At 38.1% G+C, this 16,733-nt stretch overlaps 1 protein-coding gene across 1 annotated transcript in view; it reads left to right on the top strand.

Moving 5' to 3' along the window:
* LOC150076576 (ras-like GTP-binding protein RHO) overlaps window positions 1–16,733 on the top strand; it is a 103,520-nt gene that overhangs the window by 53,332 nt on the left and 33,455 nt on the right. Inside the window, exon 3 of the mRNA XM_090387989.1 lies at window positions 7,703–7,903. Coding sequence (XP_090244115.1) covers window positions 7,703–7,903 — 201 coding nt within the window. The remainder of the gene's footprint in view (window positions 1–7,702; window positions 7,904–16,733) is intronic.

Raw genomic sequence — 16,733 nt, 5'->3', positions numbered from 1 at the left:
CCAAAATTCCTGAATATAATCATCTCCCAAGTAATCCCAACAGAGTGCAGCATTTATACTACAGAATTGGAGGCTATGCCGTAAACCATACATGAGCTGAGTAATCACTGAATTATGACCACTTATCTAATACTTCGTAGGTCCTCCTTTTGCCCTCAGTACAGCAGCTGTCTGATGTGGCATTGATTCAACAAGATGTCGGAAGCATTCGGGAAGTATGGCCAACCAATCTGTGTGTAATGCAGTCAGCAATGCAGGTACGGAGGTGATTGGCATATCCAGACACCTGATATGCCTTTCCATAGTGTCCCACAAGTGCTCTATGGGATTGATATAGGGGGAGTTATAGGCCCACGAATGCATCCCCATATTCGTGGGCTTAAGTTAAATACTTAAGAGGGAGGGTGAAAATATTAATTTCAGTATTTATCGTAAGCCCACGAATATGGGGATGTTCCTACACTATAGTAGCTATCACCCATACTCATATAAAAGGTCAATCATGGTAAACCAGTTCTTAAATGCATTCAAATACTCTTCCACACAACTTGCCCTACAGATAGAAATAGAAGAACTGATGAATATGTTCCTAAATAGAGGATGCCCGATTACCTCTATCAATAGCATTAAATTAGAAGCTAAAGACAAAATAATAAACAATGACAGAATTAATAAAAAATATTTTATTTCAATGCCGTATTTTGAACACTGGTATAGACAAATTATCAACCTTTTTAGAGGTACAGAAATGCTGATAGTAGCAAAACAGGTCCGTAAATTATATGCTACACTCAAAAATCACACAGTGCTATCGACTACCGGACAAACACATGACGTCGTCTACCACATTTCTTGTAAGGATTGTGATTCTTCTTACATTGGATCTACCAGATGTATTTCAAATTCGAGGGTTAAGCAATATGAAGCATGCATCATGTGCGAATGCATCGGAACTAGCATTCGGAACTATTTATCCATGCAATAAATGTAAACCACACATTCCTGTTTAAAGAAGTCAAAATTTTAAATATTCAACATAATTATTTATACTAAGTTATTGATTGCCCAGACTTTAGAAATGAAAATACAAAATTCTATTGACATTCGTCGTCCATTTCTCATATCTGATTCGTGAACACATGCATACCAAAGACTAATCTCCTATTTATAAGATTCCGAACATACACCTGTTTCGTTAGTTTCATTCCACCCTGTGAACATGACACTAGTCAGTTTTTAAGGGAGGAATTCTTTAATTTCATTCTTTTAGCACATTTTAATAGTATTTTATTTGTATAATTAATACTTGACACTAAAAAATATATATCCAGTTATAACTGTGTTGGGAGATAAGTTAGGGTTATAAACTGAAATTGAAATTTTATTTAAATTAAAAGAAATCATGACTCAGACAAGAGCAGCAAAACAAAAGGCTCAAGCTAATGGAAGTGCTGTGGCTCAGAGGAGAACTGAGGGGGACAGTTGCCTTCTGAATCACAGCCTTTTAAAATGCACAGCTTGCATGATGTTTGTGGAGCATTCAGGTACGGGACATGATATTGCCATGGGGGATGTCTTTGTGTGTGTGCGCGATGCAAGGAGTGTATCGAAATCAAGCAACAACTCAGCGTTCTTATGGGCCTATATGAGAGCTTGAAGGACAGGGTGGATGCCCTCGAAGGAACTAAATTGAGGGGCCCATCAAGCTCTCAGCTGCCCACATCAACGCCAGAGCTTGCACTTGGTCATCGTGCAACACAGCGGCAACCACCAAGGCAGAATGCGCTGGACCCAAAGGAACTAGTAGTTGTTGGTGACTCTATTGTCAGGGAAATGGGGAACATGTTTTGTAAAAAGGATAGGTGGAACAGGACCAGGTTATGTCTGCCAGGGGCAAAGGTTGATGATGTAGAGCAAATATCATCTTTTAAGGGCACAAAATGTGATATAGTTGTACACGTTGGCACTAATGATATCAAGAGTACGAGACCGGCAGAATTGCTTAACAAGTACAGGTCACTGTTGAAAAAAAGCCATGGAATAGGGTTGAATTTGAAAGTGTCTGCAATTCTGCCCAGACACGATAGAAGGGAGTATATGATGAGAGCCTTGTCGATCAATTCGGCCCTGGAAAGATTGTGCAAGGCTCAAGGGGTAGAATTTTTTTCAGCCTGGACTGTACTTGTTAACAGGAGAGATTGCTTCTACAGGGATGGGATACACTTAAATAGAAAGGGTGCAAGAATATTTGCTGATGCTATCAAGGCAGTGTTAGGTGGGTCGGAAAACTGCTAGCTTGGGGGGGGAGACAAAGACGAATAGATTAACAGTAGCCACTGGCAGAGGTGAAAGAGATTCTTGCACTGCTTCTATTGGAATGAGCAGAAGCCTGAAAAACAAGATGCAGGATATTTCAGAGACTGCTGCGAGTCATTGCAGTACAAGTAAACACATGGGTTGTGTTAGGGTAGCTAAGAATAGAAATAGGTGCATGTATAGTTGCGTGTACACCAATGCTAGGAGTTTAGTAAATAAATTGGATGAATTTGAGATATTGCTCAAAACATCAAAGGCAGATATTGTTGGGATATCAGAGACGTGGTGTCACACAGATATAAAGAATGCAGAACTGGAATTTGGGGAGTACAACGTGTATAGAAAGGATAGACTGGATAGGAAGGGAGGAGGGGTTATGCTATTAGTTAAGAAATACATAAAATCCAAGGAAGTGAAGCCAGTGGACATCGCTGGACAGTGCAGTGTCGAGTCAGTTTGGTGTAACATAAGCATTGAGAGATCAAAATTGAGAGTAGGAGTGTGCTATAGGCCTAATGACTCTAATGAGTATAATAAGAAACTACAGGGAAATAGTGGGCCAATAAATCAGAGAGGCTTATAATGGTAGATTTTAATTTCCCAGATATTGACTGGAATTTGGGGGCTGGTCACTCACACACTAGCAAGGCTTTTGTGGATTTATTGGATGATTGTTTTCTACATCAGCATGTTCGGGAGGCAACTAGAGGGAGGAATACTCTTGATTTGATTATCAGCAGTGATTCTTCATGCATTAAGAATCTGCAGATAAATGAACCACTAGGTGGCAGTGATCACAGTGTGCTGAAGTGGGATTTACTCAAAGAGGTAACTACCATTAGGGGTAAAGGGAAGGTTTCGTAAAGGCGACTACGATGGACTGAGACAGTATTTAAATTCTATACAGTGGGACCAAATGATGATGTTACCAACAGCAAATGCAAAATGGGAAGAATTCAAAGAACTTACCTTGGAAGCTACTAGGCTTTACATACCAACTAAGAAATATTGTTCAAGGTTTAGGCCTAAATGGATGTCAGATGAATTAATGAGGCATATGGCAGAGAAGAAACATGCATGAGATATATACAAATTAACACATGACACAGAAGCGTATGATAGATACAAGTTGATCTGTAACCAAGTTACCAAGGAGGTTAGGCAGGCAAAGGCAAATTACGAGAAATCTTTGGCAAGGGATACAAAGAAAAACAGCAAAGAGTTCTTTACTTATGTAAACTCTAGAAGGAAGGGGATGAATCAGATTGGTCCACTTGATATCGATGGGTCAACTGTTGATGATCCTGCTCAGGTAGCTAACAAATTAACATTCACACATGAGGAGTTATTTAGTGAGGGGAAAGCCAGAGGTGTATTCAACTCTAGCAGTAAGCTAGAGAATCTTGTAATAACTGAGAGTAAAGTGGAGGAGAAATTGTTGAAGATAAATACAAGAAAGGCACCCGGGGTGGATGGGATTTATCCAGTTATATGAAAGGAGGCAGCAGAGAAAGTAGGTTATATGAAATCCAGTTATATGAAAGGAGGCAGCAGAGATCTGTAACCAAGTTACCAAGGAGGTTAGGCAGGCAAAGGCAAATTACGAGAAATCTTTGGCAAGGGATGCAAAGAAAAACAGCAAAGAGTTCTTTACTTATGTAAACTCTAGAAGGAAGGGGATGAATCAGATTGGTCCACTTGATATCGATGGGTCAACTGTTGATGATCCTGCTCAGGTAGCTAACAAATTAACATTCACACATGAGGAGTTATTTAGTGAGGGGAAAGCCAGAGGTGTATTCAACTCTAGCAGTAAGCTAGAGAATCTTGTAATAACAGAGAATAAAGTGGAGGAGAAATTGTTGAAGATAAATACAAGAAAGGCACCCGGGGTGGATGGGATTTATCCAGTTATATGAAAGGAGGCAGCAGAGAAAGTAAGCAGACCCTTAGCCATAATTATGAGAGCTTCCTTGGACTCAGGGGAGGTACCCACAGACTGGAGATGTGCAAATGTCACCCCAATTCACAAAGGAGGATCAAAGGCTGACACAAGTAATTATAGACCTGTGAGTTTAACTTCTGTTCCAGGAAAATTAATGGAGGCACTAGTTAGAGAAGCACTGCAGGATCATTTAGACAAGACTTCAGTTATAGCTCGGACACAGCATGGTTTTGTTAAGAGGAAGTCTTGCCTGACCTATTTGATTGGATACTATGATGCAGTCACAAAAGAACTGGATGCAGGGAATAACTTTGATATTATATACTTGGATCTTAGAAAGGCTTTTGATACTGTTGCACATGGAAGACTGCTGCACAAATTGGAGTAGTGTGGCTTCTCCCCCTCAGCCACCCCTTTATCCTTCTGTGGCAAAAGGGGTGGCTGAGGGGGAGAAGGCAGAGTGGTAATCAATGGACACTGCTCGTTGTGGACTAATGTTATTAGTGGAGTCCCTCAGGGCTCAGTGTTGGGTCCATTATTGTTTTCTGTATTTATAAATGATATTGATGATGGTATATCAAGCTTAATGTCGAAGTTTGTAGACTATACAAAGGTAGGCAGGGTCGTCAAGGACACTACCGACACTATGCTGCTGCAACAGGATCTGGAAAGGTTGAGCAGATGGGCTGAGAGGTGGCAAATGAAGTTTAACATTGACAAATGTAAAGTACTACACATGGGAAACAGCAACCGCAGAGCAACGTATCAACTCTGTGGTACTACACTGACAGTGGTAGAGGATGAAAGGGACCTGGGGGTGGTTGTGCAGGCAAATATGAAGTTCTCTGGGCAGTGCAGACGGGCTGCAAGAGTAGCTCATGGTGTATTGTCAATGATATATAGGAATTTTTTTAGCAGGGATAAGGAGGTGATTATTCCCTTGTATAAGGCAATGGTCAGGCCACACCTAGAGTACTGTATACAGGTCTGGAGGCCTCATTTCAAGAAGGATGTAGAGCTGCTGGAACGAATACAAAGAAGGGCAACAAGATTAGTAAATGGAACAAAGGGGTGCTCTTACGAAGAAAGGCTTAAGTTTTGCAAATTAGTGTCTGGAGACTAGGCACCAGCGAGGTGATCTGATAGAGGTGTATAAAGCCTTGAATGGTTTGAGCATGCTCATTGCTGATGGGATTCTTCCTCTTGCTCAGAATAATCACATGAGAGGGCATAAATTCAAATTGAGGAAAGACAGATGTAGGATAGACATGTGGAAATTTGCCTTTAGCCAGCGGGTGGTTGGTTGGTGGAACAGACTTCCATCCCTTGTCGTGGAAGTTGATAGCCTAAATAAGTTTAAGGCTCAGCTGGACAGGTATTTTGAACGAACAGAGGCGAGAAGTGGAAGTGGTTTTGTTTTTTTTTTTTTTTGGCTGATGCTGCATAAGCTTGCTTTCTTGCATCAAATGCCTCTACTAATGCTAATGTATTACACTGAGGAATTTTTTAATTTCATTGTTTTATCATACTTTTATCTCATTTTAATAGTATTTTATTAGAGGTTGTATGGGGGGTTTAATATTTCTGGGATCCTGGGGTGTTGGACTGTCCATGTGTCAATAGTGAGGAACACATCATGACTTTAAATTATGTAATTTTGTTTCAGCGTATCATTTCATAATGTATTTGTATAAGGAGATTTGGTAAAGAAGAAATCCTACTGACTGAATAATAGGTAACTACTTGTTTCTTTCTAAAAGGAAAATACAAAACATAAGTTTCTGCTGGGTTCCCAGACTTGTAGGAAAAAAATGTAATGAATAGGCAGACCAAGCAACAAAACAAGCAGAAAGCCCGGCCAACAATACCATAAAAACACCATACCTAGACTATAAAATTTCAATTTGAAATAGCAGTGAAAAAAAAGTGGCAACGAAAATGGCAGGAGCAGGCTGGAAACAAATTATTACAAATATAACTTATTACAACAATGGAAAACCAGTATTTAGAGGTAACAGGAGTAGTGTGGGCAGACCACGTTCGACGCGAACTCCCGCCATAGAAGAAAGTGTGCTGAATGCTGTCCAGAATAATCCTACTACCAGCACGTGTGCTGTGTAGTGTACAGCATGTCTGGCACAACAATTACTTACACCCCTTTCATCTCCAAAGGGTTCAGTTACTGCTCCCCCAAGATCATCCTGCACATGTGGCTTTTGCACAGTGGTTTCTCTAAGAAAGTGTTCAAGACTTGAATTTTCCAGCCTATGTTCTGGTCACAGATGAGGCTTATTTTACTCGGGAAGACTTATTCAATCAGCACAATGCTCGTGTGTGGGCTCACGACCACCCACACGATGTGCATCCCCATGCGGCACAATATCGCTTCGCAGTAAATGTGTGGGCAGGTATGGTAGTTGACTGCTTAGTCGGCCCATACCTGTTACCATCCCGCATGAACTCCACTAAATATCGGTTCTTTCTTGAACAAGTTCTACCAGGGTTACTTGACGATGTTCCAGCAAATGTGAGAGACAACATTTGGTTTCAACATGACGGGGTGCCTGCCCATTAGGAAAGGTGTGTTCGTGACCATTTGAGCAGGCGTTTTGGGCTTCGATGGATTGGCCATGGTGGACCCGTTGCCTGGCCCCCACGCTCACCTCATTTATCGAACCTTGATTTCTTTCTGTGGGGGCCCCTCAAATCTATCGTGTATTGAATCGCCTGTGGAGACAGAAATGGATCTCGTGTCGAGACTCGTCTGCGCTGCTGCTACTGTCAAAGAAACTCCAGGTGTGTCAGCCAATCCATGCAGCGTCGGTGTCACGCATGCCTCGCTTCTCATGGTGGAACCTGCGAGCATCTGTTGTAACATCATGAAATGCATCCATCTCGGACTCCATTGTTAATATTTTGTCAAATAAATGTTTGTCACTAATTACTGTCTTGTGTCATTTCTGCTTCTTGTGCCTCTGCTACTACTTTTCCGTGATGTTTCCAGTTATGGGTTCCTATGCGATTCACATTCCTTTAGATGTTACCTACCTCCCCTAAACGTTTATACCAATATTTTTGAGACACCCTGTATATACATTTTCATAAACATTTAAAATTATATGAAACTGCATTCTTTTAATCAGTTTTTTTTAGCTTATTTTAATTCTTAGGTACTGCAGAACTTAAAACTAGTTATGCAATTTTTGTATATTGTTTATAATGTAGGGAAATCAAAGGTGTAGAGTTATTTTTTGTGTGATCAATAAATAGAAGATATTGTTAAAAAATATTTCTGATTGAAATCGGAAGCAGAAGATTGGTTAAATTTGTTATCATCATTGGCATTACTTAAAATTGATACTTAAATCTTTTGCAACTTTGGAAATTCTTTCTTTTGTAATAGTTTCTAAATATGCCGATAAAATATTTTGCATTAAATAGGTGGAGTTAGCTTTATGGGATACTGCTGGACAAGAAGACTATGATCGCCTTCGACCACTATCTTATCCTGATACAGATGTCATACTAATGTGTTTCAGTATTGATAGCCCAGATAGTCTAGAAAATATTCCTGAAAAGTGGACCCCTGAAGTTAGGCATTTCTGTCCCAATGTCCCTATAATTTTAGTAGGTAATAAAAAGGTAAGGGTACATATATGCCTAAAATTCATACAGATAGAAAATTTTAAATTTCGAAATTAATTTTAGTAGATATGTGAGGTATCTTACAGATATAAAAGTCATTTAGTGGAGTTAGCTTTATAGGATATTGCTGGAAAAATACTATTATCATAAACAACTGTCCTCTCCTGATACAGATCATGTTTATACATTTATGTTAATAGCATAAATGTCAGTCTAGAAAATATTCCTGAAATTAATTGTCTTAATTTCCAAATGAGATTCAAAAGAATAAAGTTTGAATCGCAACTTTCCAGCATAAATAAACATACGTTAGTTAATGAGGATGAAAGTTTTATTTAAAGTTAACATCACTTTTAAGAAACATACATACATAAAAAGTAACGGTTTCCATCTAATAAAAGAGAACGTGCAGTTACAGAGTAGATTTAAGCACTTAAGGATTAAAAACTTGATGTATGGCCAACATCTGAAATTTATTTATAGACTACAGAGTGAAAATTACAGACAAGACAGAAACCACTGTGGCATTTAAAGACTTAAGTTCTAAATGAGTCTTTTATAACATTGCTCTATTTGAAATGTAGAGTGAAAATGAAAAAAGTTAAAATGCTTAAGTGTTTAAAGCTAGTTAATCCTTCCAGATGTTAGTATTAGTAAGTCCAAATGATGCAAGGAAGCTGACTTTTTCTGCATCAGCCAAAAAAATAATAAATAAATAGAATAAAACAAAATATTTACACTATCCCATTCCAATTAACCATATAATTCTGTTTTGAATTTATTCAGCTCATTGCCTCTGCAATGTTTGGAGGCAACTTATTCCAGTGTTAGACAACCTACTGCCCATAAATGAACTTCATGAAATCCAGCCTTCTGTTTTATATTCTGCTTCCTGGTTCTCATTTCATCTACAAGGAAGAACAGATCTTCCTCATTCAGCACCTTATAAACCTCAGTTAGATTTCCTTTAACTGTCTATTCGTCAAATTTTGTAGCCCACACCTCTTAAATTGGTCTTTATATGTGTATTAATTTGCAATCGTCAATAATGTGTTCACCCTCTCTGAACCTTCATCCAAAGATCTAATAAGTGAAATGTTGAAAAGCAAGGGGGAGAAGATATCTCCTTGTCTTACACCAGCGTGAGCCTGAAAGGAGGCTGAGATAATGTCCCAGATGATTCTCTATTTTCTGCTAACTCTCTATGGATACAATCATGTGCTTTCCTGGAAGTCAGCAAATACCAAAAGTACACAGTGTTATTCAGGTTAAATGATGCAAGGAAGAAAACTTTTGTATCAGGAAAAAAAGTCTGTAACAGTTCGTTAATTTCAGCAACATGCTACCTTGAAGATAGACCCAAAGGGGTAGGGTTTGAGAGTTCAGTATACAAATTTTTGTTTACATATCTTATTTTCTTTTCTTTCTGTAAATTTTTTTTTTCCCAGTAAATTTGAAAATTTATTAGGTAAATATAAATTTAAATTCAGTAATTTTGTGAAGTTATTTTCTGTAATTATTTTGTAAATATAATTCTTACTTTTTGTGAAACGTTCTGCTAAGTTACATTCTTTTCAGTGTCTTGTAAGCTTAAAATTTTAAACTCTGTAGTAGATAACATTTTGTAACTGTTTAATTGTAATAATTTTTGATTTAAATTGATTTAATTCTGTCATATTTTGGCAGCTTAATGACTTAATATTATAAATAGAAAGAGCTTCTATACTATGTATAAATATAGTGCAAACGCATCAGAAATACATAGCTATATCTGAATATTAGTAAAACGGCATCATTTTAAGTTATATCTCATATTGTGAATACCTTCACAACAAGTTGCCATGATATTGCACTACTTCAAATAAGTAACGCTTCACCTAAGGAGAAGACTAATGTTACTTATTCTCAGATGGATACCACCACCCAGACGGCACTGTTTCAGGTCTATTTGGCCCTTCTTCGCTGGTGGGTAGGTACCTGAGTGATGCAGTGATGGCAAAACAGTTATGAAGTATAACCTCCACAACATGATACACCGCAAGATGGTGTATCATGTATTTATACTCTAAAGCATTTAGGGCATAAGCCTCAAGCTATGGAAGAGTAGACTAAGGTCTATATTAAATTAGTCTAGACTAAGGTCTAAATTAATTTGAATTTATGCCCCCTAAGGGGGCATAAATTCAAATTAAGAAAGGACAGATGTAGAATAGATGTGCGGAAATTTGCCTTTAGCCAGCAGGTGGTTAATTGCTGGAACAAACTTCCATCCGTTGTTGTAGAAGTTGATAGGTTGAATAAATTTGAGGAGGAACTGGACAGGCATTTGGAGGGAATGGTGTGTTTTTTTTTTTTTTTTTTTTTTTTGGCTGATGCTGCATAAGCTCATACACTTGCTTTCTTGCATCACATGCCACTACTACTATGTATAAATATAGTGTATTTCTGATGCGTTTGCACTATATTTATACATAGTCTAGACTCTCCCATAGCTTGAGGCTTATGCCCTAAACTCTTTTAGAGTCTAAAGAGCTTCTATTTAAGTACTTCATTCATAGGTGAAGTTACTCAAAAATACTCTTCCTATTCTTAATATTAAATTAGTAAGATACAGTAACTAGGCAGTTGCGGACATTGAGCTAGAATCAATATTTTATTCTTATCTGAATAAGAATCATGATACAGGTGGAAGTGGAGGTTTCCTCAGGTTTATAGTTAATTGCTTATATAGCCAGCAGTGTCTATTCCAAGGTCAATCAAGTAGATAATCCTAGGTCAACTGAAGAATCTTTTCTTTGTTCTTGATGTAAGGAGTGTACAGATCTCAAATTAAAACTTGGTATATTGTGAATCAGTCACCGAAGAACTGAGTGCTTGCCTTAGAGACAAAACTGGGAACCCTTCAGGGACTCTGCTATCTAGTAGTTTTTCAGTAACTTAAGTATCTGTCCTGACAATAACCTGCCAAGTGATGCATCCCCAGAACAATAATTAAGTGCATGCTGCTCTTGGTTCAAGAGAATATAGCTTTACTGGGAGATTCCATTGTCATGGAAATGGGTATTATTTTTTGTAATAAGGCTAGAACCAGAGTATGTGGAGCAAATTGTTGATGTCACTAGCAGTTGTCAGATTTTAAGAGAGGTAATGAGAACATTGTTATTTATGTGGGGATAAATGATATTAAATGCACATGAACTGATGATTTGTTAAACAAATATAAGACTGCAGAAATAATGTTGTGAGTTAGGTCAGAATGTGTCTGCAATTCTGTCAGGGTAGATAGGAGGAATTATGCTGTGAAAGCCTTGCAGATTAACTCAAGGGAATCTGCAAGGGTTTTTAGGAGAAAATTTTTTATTAGCATAGTATAGGAATCTACAAAATAGATTCCTTTTACCTATTGGGTAGAGAGAATTGATTTTGTAGAGATAGAATAAATTTGAACAAAGGTGGTGCCAAGGGTCTTTGCAATATCAGTTCTCAGTTTATTGTAAGTGGATCTTTTAGCATTAGCATTAGTAGAGGCATTATGATGCAAGAAAGCAAGCTTATGCAGCATCAGCCAAAAAAAAAATAAAAATAAAAACTCCCATTTCACCCTTCTGTTTGTTCCAAGTACCTGTCCAGCTCAGCCTTAAATTTCTTTAGGCTATCAACTTCCACAACAAAGGATGGAAACCAACCACCCACACATCTATTCTTCATCTGTCTTTCCTCAATTTGAATTTATGCCCTCTCAAATGATTATTCTGAGCAAGAGGAAGAATTCCATCAGCATTGAACATGCTCAAGTCTTTATACACTTCAATCAGATCACCTCACAGGTGCCTAGTCTCCAGAAACTGTAATTTGTAAAATTTAAGCCTTTCTTCATAAGAGCAATCCTTTGTTCCATTCACTAATCTTGTGAATGGAATCTTGTGTAATGAGGCCTCCATATACAGTACTCAAGGTGTGGCCTGACCATTGCCTTCTATATAAGGGGATAATCACCTCTTTATCCCTGCTAGAAAAATTCCTGTATATCATTGACAAGACACCATGAGCTACTCTTGCAGACTGTCTGCACTGCTCAGAAAACTTTATCTGCCTGCACAATTACCCCCAGGTCCTTTTTGTTCTCTACCACTGTCAGTGTAGTACCACAGAGTTGATACGTCACTCTGAGGTTGCTGCTTCCCATATGTAGTACTTTACATTTGTCAATGTTAAACTTCATTTGCCACCTCTCAGCCCATCTGCTAAACTTTTCTAGATCCTGTTGCAGCAGCGTACTGTCATTAGTGTCCTTAACAAGCCTGCCAACTTCTGTATCGTCTGCAAACTTGGACATTAAGCTTGATATACCATGATCAATATCATTTATAAATACAGAAAACAACAATGGACCCAATGCTGAACCCTGAGTGACACCACTAATAACATTAGTCCACGAAGAGCAGTGTCCATTGATTACCACTCTGTCTTCTCCCACTCAACCATCCCTTTATCCATAGCAGCAATTTGCCTCCAATACCACACTGCACCAATTTGTGTAGCAGTCTTCCATGTGTAACAGTATCAAAAGCCTTTCTAAGATCCAAATATATGATATCAAAGTTATTCCCTGCATCCAGTTCCTTTGTGACCACATCATAGTATTCAATCATATTGGTCAGGCAACACTTTCACTTAACAGAACCATGCTGTGTCCGAGCTATAACTGAAGTCTTGTCTAGATGATCCTGCAGTGCTTCTTTAACCAGTGTCTCCATTAATTTCCTCGGAACAGAAGTTAAAGTAACAGGTCTATAATTACTTGTGTTGCCCTTTGATCCTCCTTTGTGAATTGGGGTTACATTTCACATCTCCAGTCCATGGGTACCTTCCCTGAGTCCAAAGAAGCTCTCATAATTATGGCTAAGGGTTTGCTTACTTCCTTTGCTGCCTCATTTAATATAACTGGATAGATCCCATCCGCCCCGGGTGCCTTTTTTATGTTTATCTTCAACAATTTCTCCTCCACTTTCCTCTCAGTTATTTCACAATCATCCAGCTCACTGCCAGAGTTTAACTCACCTCTGGCATTCCCCTCCCTGAATAACTCCTCATGGGTGAATGTAGATGCAAAATACTCATTTAGTTTGTTAGCCCCCTGAGCAGGATCATCAACAGTTGAACCATCAATATCCAGTGGACCAATCTGATTTATCCCTTTCCTTCTAGAGTTTACATAGGTAAAGAACTCTTTGTTGTTTTTCTTTGCATCCTTTGCCAAGGTCTCATCTGCCTTTGACTTGGTTACAGACCAGCTTATATCTATTATAGGCTTCCATGTCACCCATTAATTTATGTATTCCATGCATTTTTCTTCTCTGCCACATGTCTCATTAGTTCATCTGACATCCATTTAGGCCTAAACCTGGAACAATATTTTTTAATTGGTATGTAGAGCCTAGTAGCTTCCAAGATAAATTCTTTGAATGCTTCCCATTTTGAATTTGCTGTTGGTAACATCATCAGTTGGTCCCACCGTACAGAATTTAAATACCGTCTCAGACCACAGTAGTCACCTTTACAAAAGCAGAATCCCTTCCCTTTACCCCTGATGGTAGTTACCTCTTTGAGTAAATCCCACTTCAGCACACTGATCACTGCCACCTAGTGGTTCCTTGAAGAATGAAGTGGTTCCTTGAAATGCATGAAGAATCACTGATAAAACTGATAATCAGATCGAGTATTATTTCCTCTAGTTACCTCCCGAACATGCTGATGTAGAAAACAATCATCCAATAAATCCACAAAGCGTTGCTCGTGTGTGTGAATTGTACCAACCCACAAATTCCACTCAGTATCTGGAAAATTGAAATTCCCCCCATTATAAGACTCTGATGTACTGGCCCACTCTATTTCCCTGTACAGTTTCTGATTATACTCATCAGAGTCATTAGGTCTATAACACACTCCTACTCAATTTTGATCTCCCAATGCTAATGTCACCCCAAACTGACTCGACACTGCACTGTCCAGCGATGTCGATTGGCTGGTTTCATTTCCTTGGATTTTGTGTTTCTTAACCAATAGTATAACCCCTCCTTCCTTCCTTCCTATCTTGTTTATCCTTCCTGTACACATTGTACTCCCCAAATTGCAGTTCTGCATTCCTTATATCTGTGTGACACCACATCTCTAATATCCAAACAATATCCGCTTTGATGTTCTGAGCAATACCTCAAATTCAAATTTCATCAAATTTATTTACCAAACTCCTAGCATTGGTGTATATGCAAGTATACCTGCACCTGTTCCTATTCTTAGCTACTCTAACACAACCCATGTGTTTACTTGTACCGCAGTGATTCCCAGCAGTCTCTGCATCTTATTTTCCAGGCTTCTGCTGCTCATTCCAGTTGAAGCAGTGCAAGAATCACTTTCACCTCTGCCAGTGGCTACTATTAATCTATTAGTCCTTGTATCTCCCCCAAGCTAGCAGTTTTCTGATCCACCTAACACTGCATCGATAGCATCAGCAAATATTCTTGCATCCTTTCTATTTAAGTGTATCCCATCCCTGTAGAAGCAGTTTCTCCTGTTAACAAGTACAGATCAGGCTGAAAAAAAAAATTCTTTTTATGATTTTTTATGATTTTAATACAAAACAGGAAATTTAGATTTTTAAATGCTCGGTTTTTTCGACTTACCATTAATGAGCACGGTCAATCTGTGTCCCAGTGGCATTTGCACACGCAGCAATTTTAACTCTCTCGTTTCTCAACTTAAAACTAGGTGCAGGCATTTCTTTTAGTGGCTAGGGTTTTTCTCAGTAATGATATTCTATAATAAGCCAGTCTTGTCAACATTATAAACGTTTTCTTTCTCTTAATTTGTTATATAACTGAAGCAAACTTCCTTCTCAAAGGACACCGCTGCCAATTCGTCTTCAGAAAGTTTCTCTCCTTGAATATCTAGTTCCTGTATACCCTTGTCTCAGTTTAAAGTTTTTCAGCCAACCTGTGCTTGCCTTAAAACCTTCATTAATTATTAATTTTCGATTAAAATCCATTACTTTTTCACCCAGTATTGGGCCAGACATTGGTTCACCTAAACTTCACTTCTGAAGAAACCACAAATAAAGTGCACTCTCTAAAGCATTTTCAGGTTTTGATATAGTCTTTTTCCTGCTAGATCCTCCTTCACTATCCATATTCTGTTATAGCATTGGAATTTTTTGTGTCATAAATTGTTGAAGTCCCCATGACTCTTTGGAGAGATTTCCTAAATTTTCACCTTTTCTAATTCTATTAATTTTCATTTTTCGTTGCAATGTTAAAACTATGTGTTTTCCTTTTCATTCTTATTTTATTGTTAAAAATTGAGGAAAATAATAAATCGCATAGTTTTCTCTGATAGTTATCTCCCAATAGGCTCTGATATTTTTCTAAAGCACATTTCTGGAGGTCACAGGCCACAACCATAAAACAAAAACAATTTGCAGTTTTCGGTTTATTGGGCTTTTTGTTTGTAGAATCTGTTATAAATGGATAGTAAATTCGATATTTTGCTTATTAGAATCGAAATTCGATTTGCAAATGTGACTGTAACTGGAGCTTACTGTACTACCATCAATAAAAAAAAAAAAATTGAAAAAAGAAAGATCAGCAGCCTTTCAAATTATTTCGGCTAACTGACAGTTCTACTGTATATTTATTTTTTTTTTTTTCACTAATAAACTACTTCTCCATTGGTCACTAGGTGGCATGATTCCTGTGATGGGCCAGAAACCTGAAAAGAAAAGCGCTCCTTTTCTGGGAAAAAAGGTGCAACAATGAATTTGACAAACCAGATTTCACCTGGATCTATGGATCAAACTGAACATCATCGGCAGCAAGATGATCCTAATCCATTGGCTGCCAAGAGGCAAAAGAAAGATGAGACTCAAACTATCTCTCCACTCTTTCTCTAAAAGATTAGCGTATCACTAAACTTTCTCCCTTTGTCATACAAGGGCATTTAGAACATATAGCCAGTCCACCAAGAATGGTTTGCTGTTTGCAGTCAGGTGACCTACTTGTAGAAATGGCAAACCACCAATATTCAGAGCTACTTCTCAAAACCACAGCTTTTGGTAGGATTCCTGTTAAAGTCACTCATACATCAAAAGGGGTCAATTGTGGAATGGGACCTCCTAAACAGTTCTGAAGATGATATTGTACAGGAATTAAAAAACCAAAATGTTATACATGCCAGAAGAATCCTTATTAAAAAGGATGGAAAACTGACACCAACCTGCACTATAATACCTTAACTATGCAATTTTACCAACATCAGTGAAAGCAGGATATTTGAACTGCCAGGTCCTCAATATAATAAGATGCTTCATGTGTCCCAAGTATGCTATTCCCAAACAGTATGCAGAGGAATAGCTGTTTGTGCCACTTGTAGCCTCAAAGGAACATTCTAATAATGAATGCAACACACATTCTCCTCGCTGAACAAACTGCAAAAGAAACTACCCTGTTTTTCCAGACGTACTATATGGAAAAGAGAAGCAAATTCAGAAATATAAAATTGAAAATAGGATTACATACCAAGAAGCTAAAAAGCAGATACTTTTACCCCAATGATGTGAATATATGCTGCAGCAATGGCAGTTAACATTAGCAGTGGCAAATGATGCAAGAAGGCAAGCTTTATACATCAAGCTTTTAAAAGCTTTATACAAGCTTTTACATCAGCCAACAAAAAAAAAAAAAAAAAGAAAACTCTACACCCCATTTCACCTATTAACTCACTCCAATAGTTTGGTCAGCTCTCCCTTGGACTTATTTAAACTGTCAGCTTTCAG

The sequence above is a fragment of the Mastigoproctus giganteus genome, chromosome 13, assembly GCF_048544385.1.
Source record: "Mastigoproctus giganteus isolate SK-2022 chromosome 13, ASM4854438v1, whole genome shotgun sequence".
Taxonomy (NCBI): domain Eukaryota; kingdom Metazoa; phylum Arthropoda; class Arachnida; order Uropygi; family Thelyphonidae; genus Mastigoproctus; species Mastigoproctus giganteus.
The sequence above is the reverse complement of the archived record's forward strand: the minus strand, read 5'-3'. Positions and strand labels throughout refer to the sequence as shown.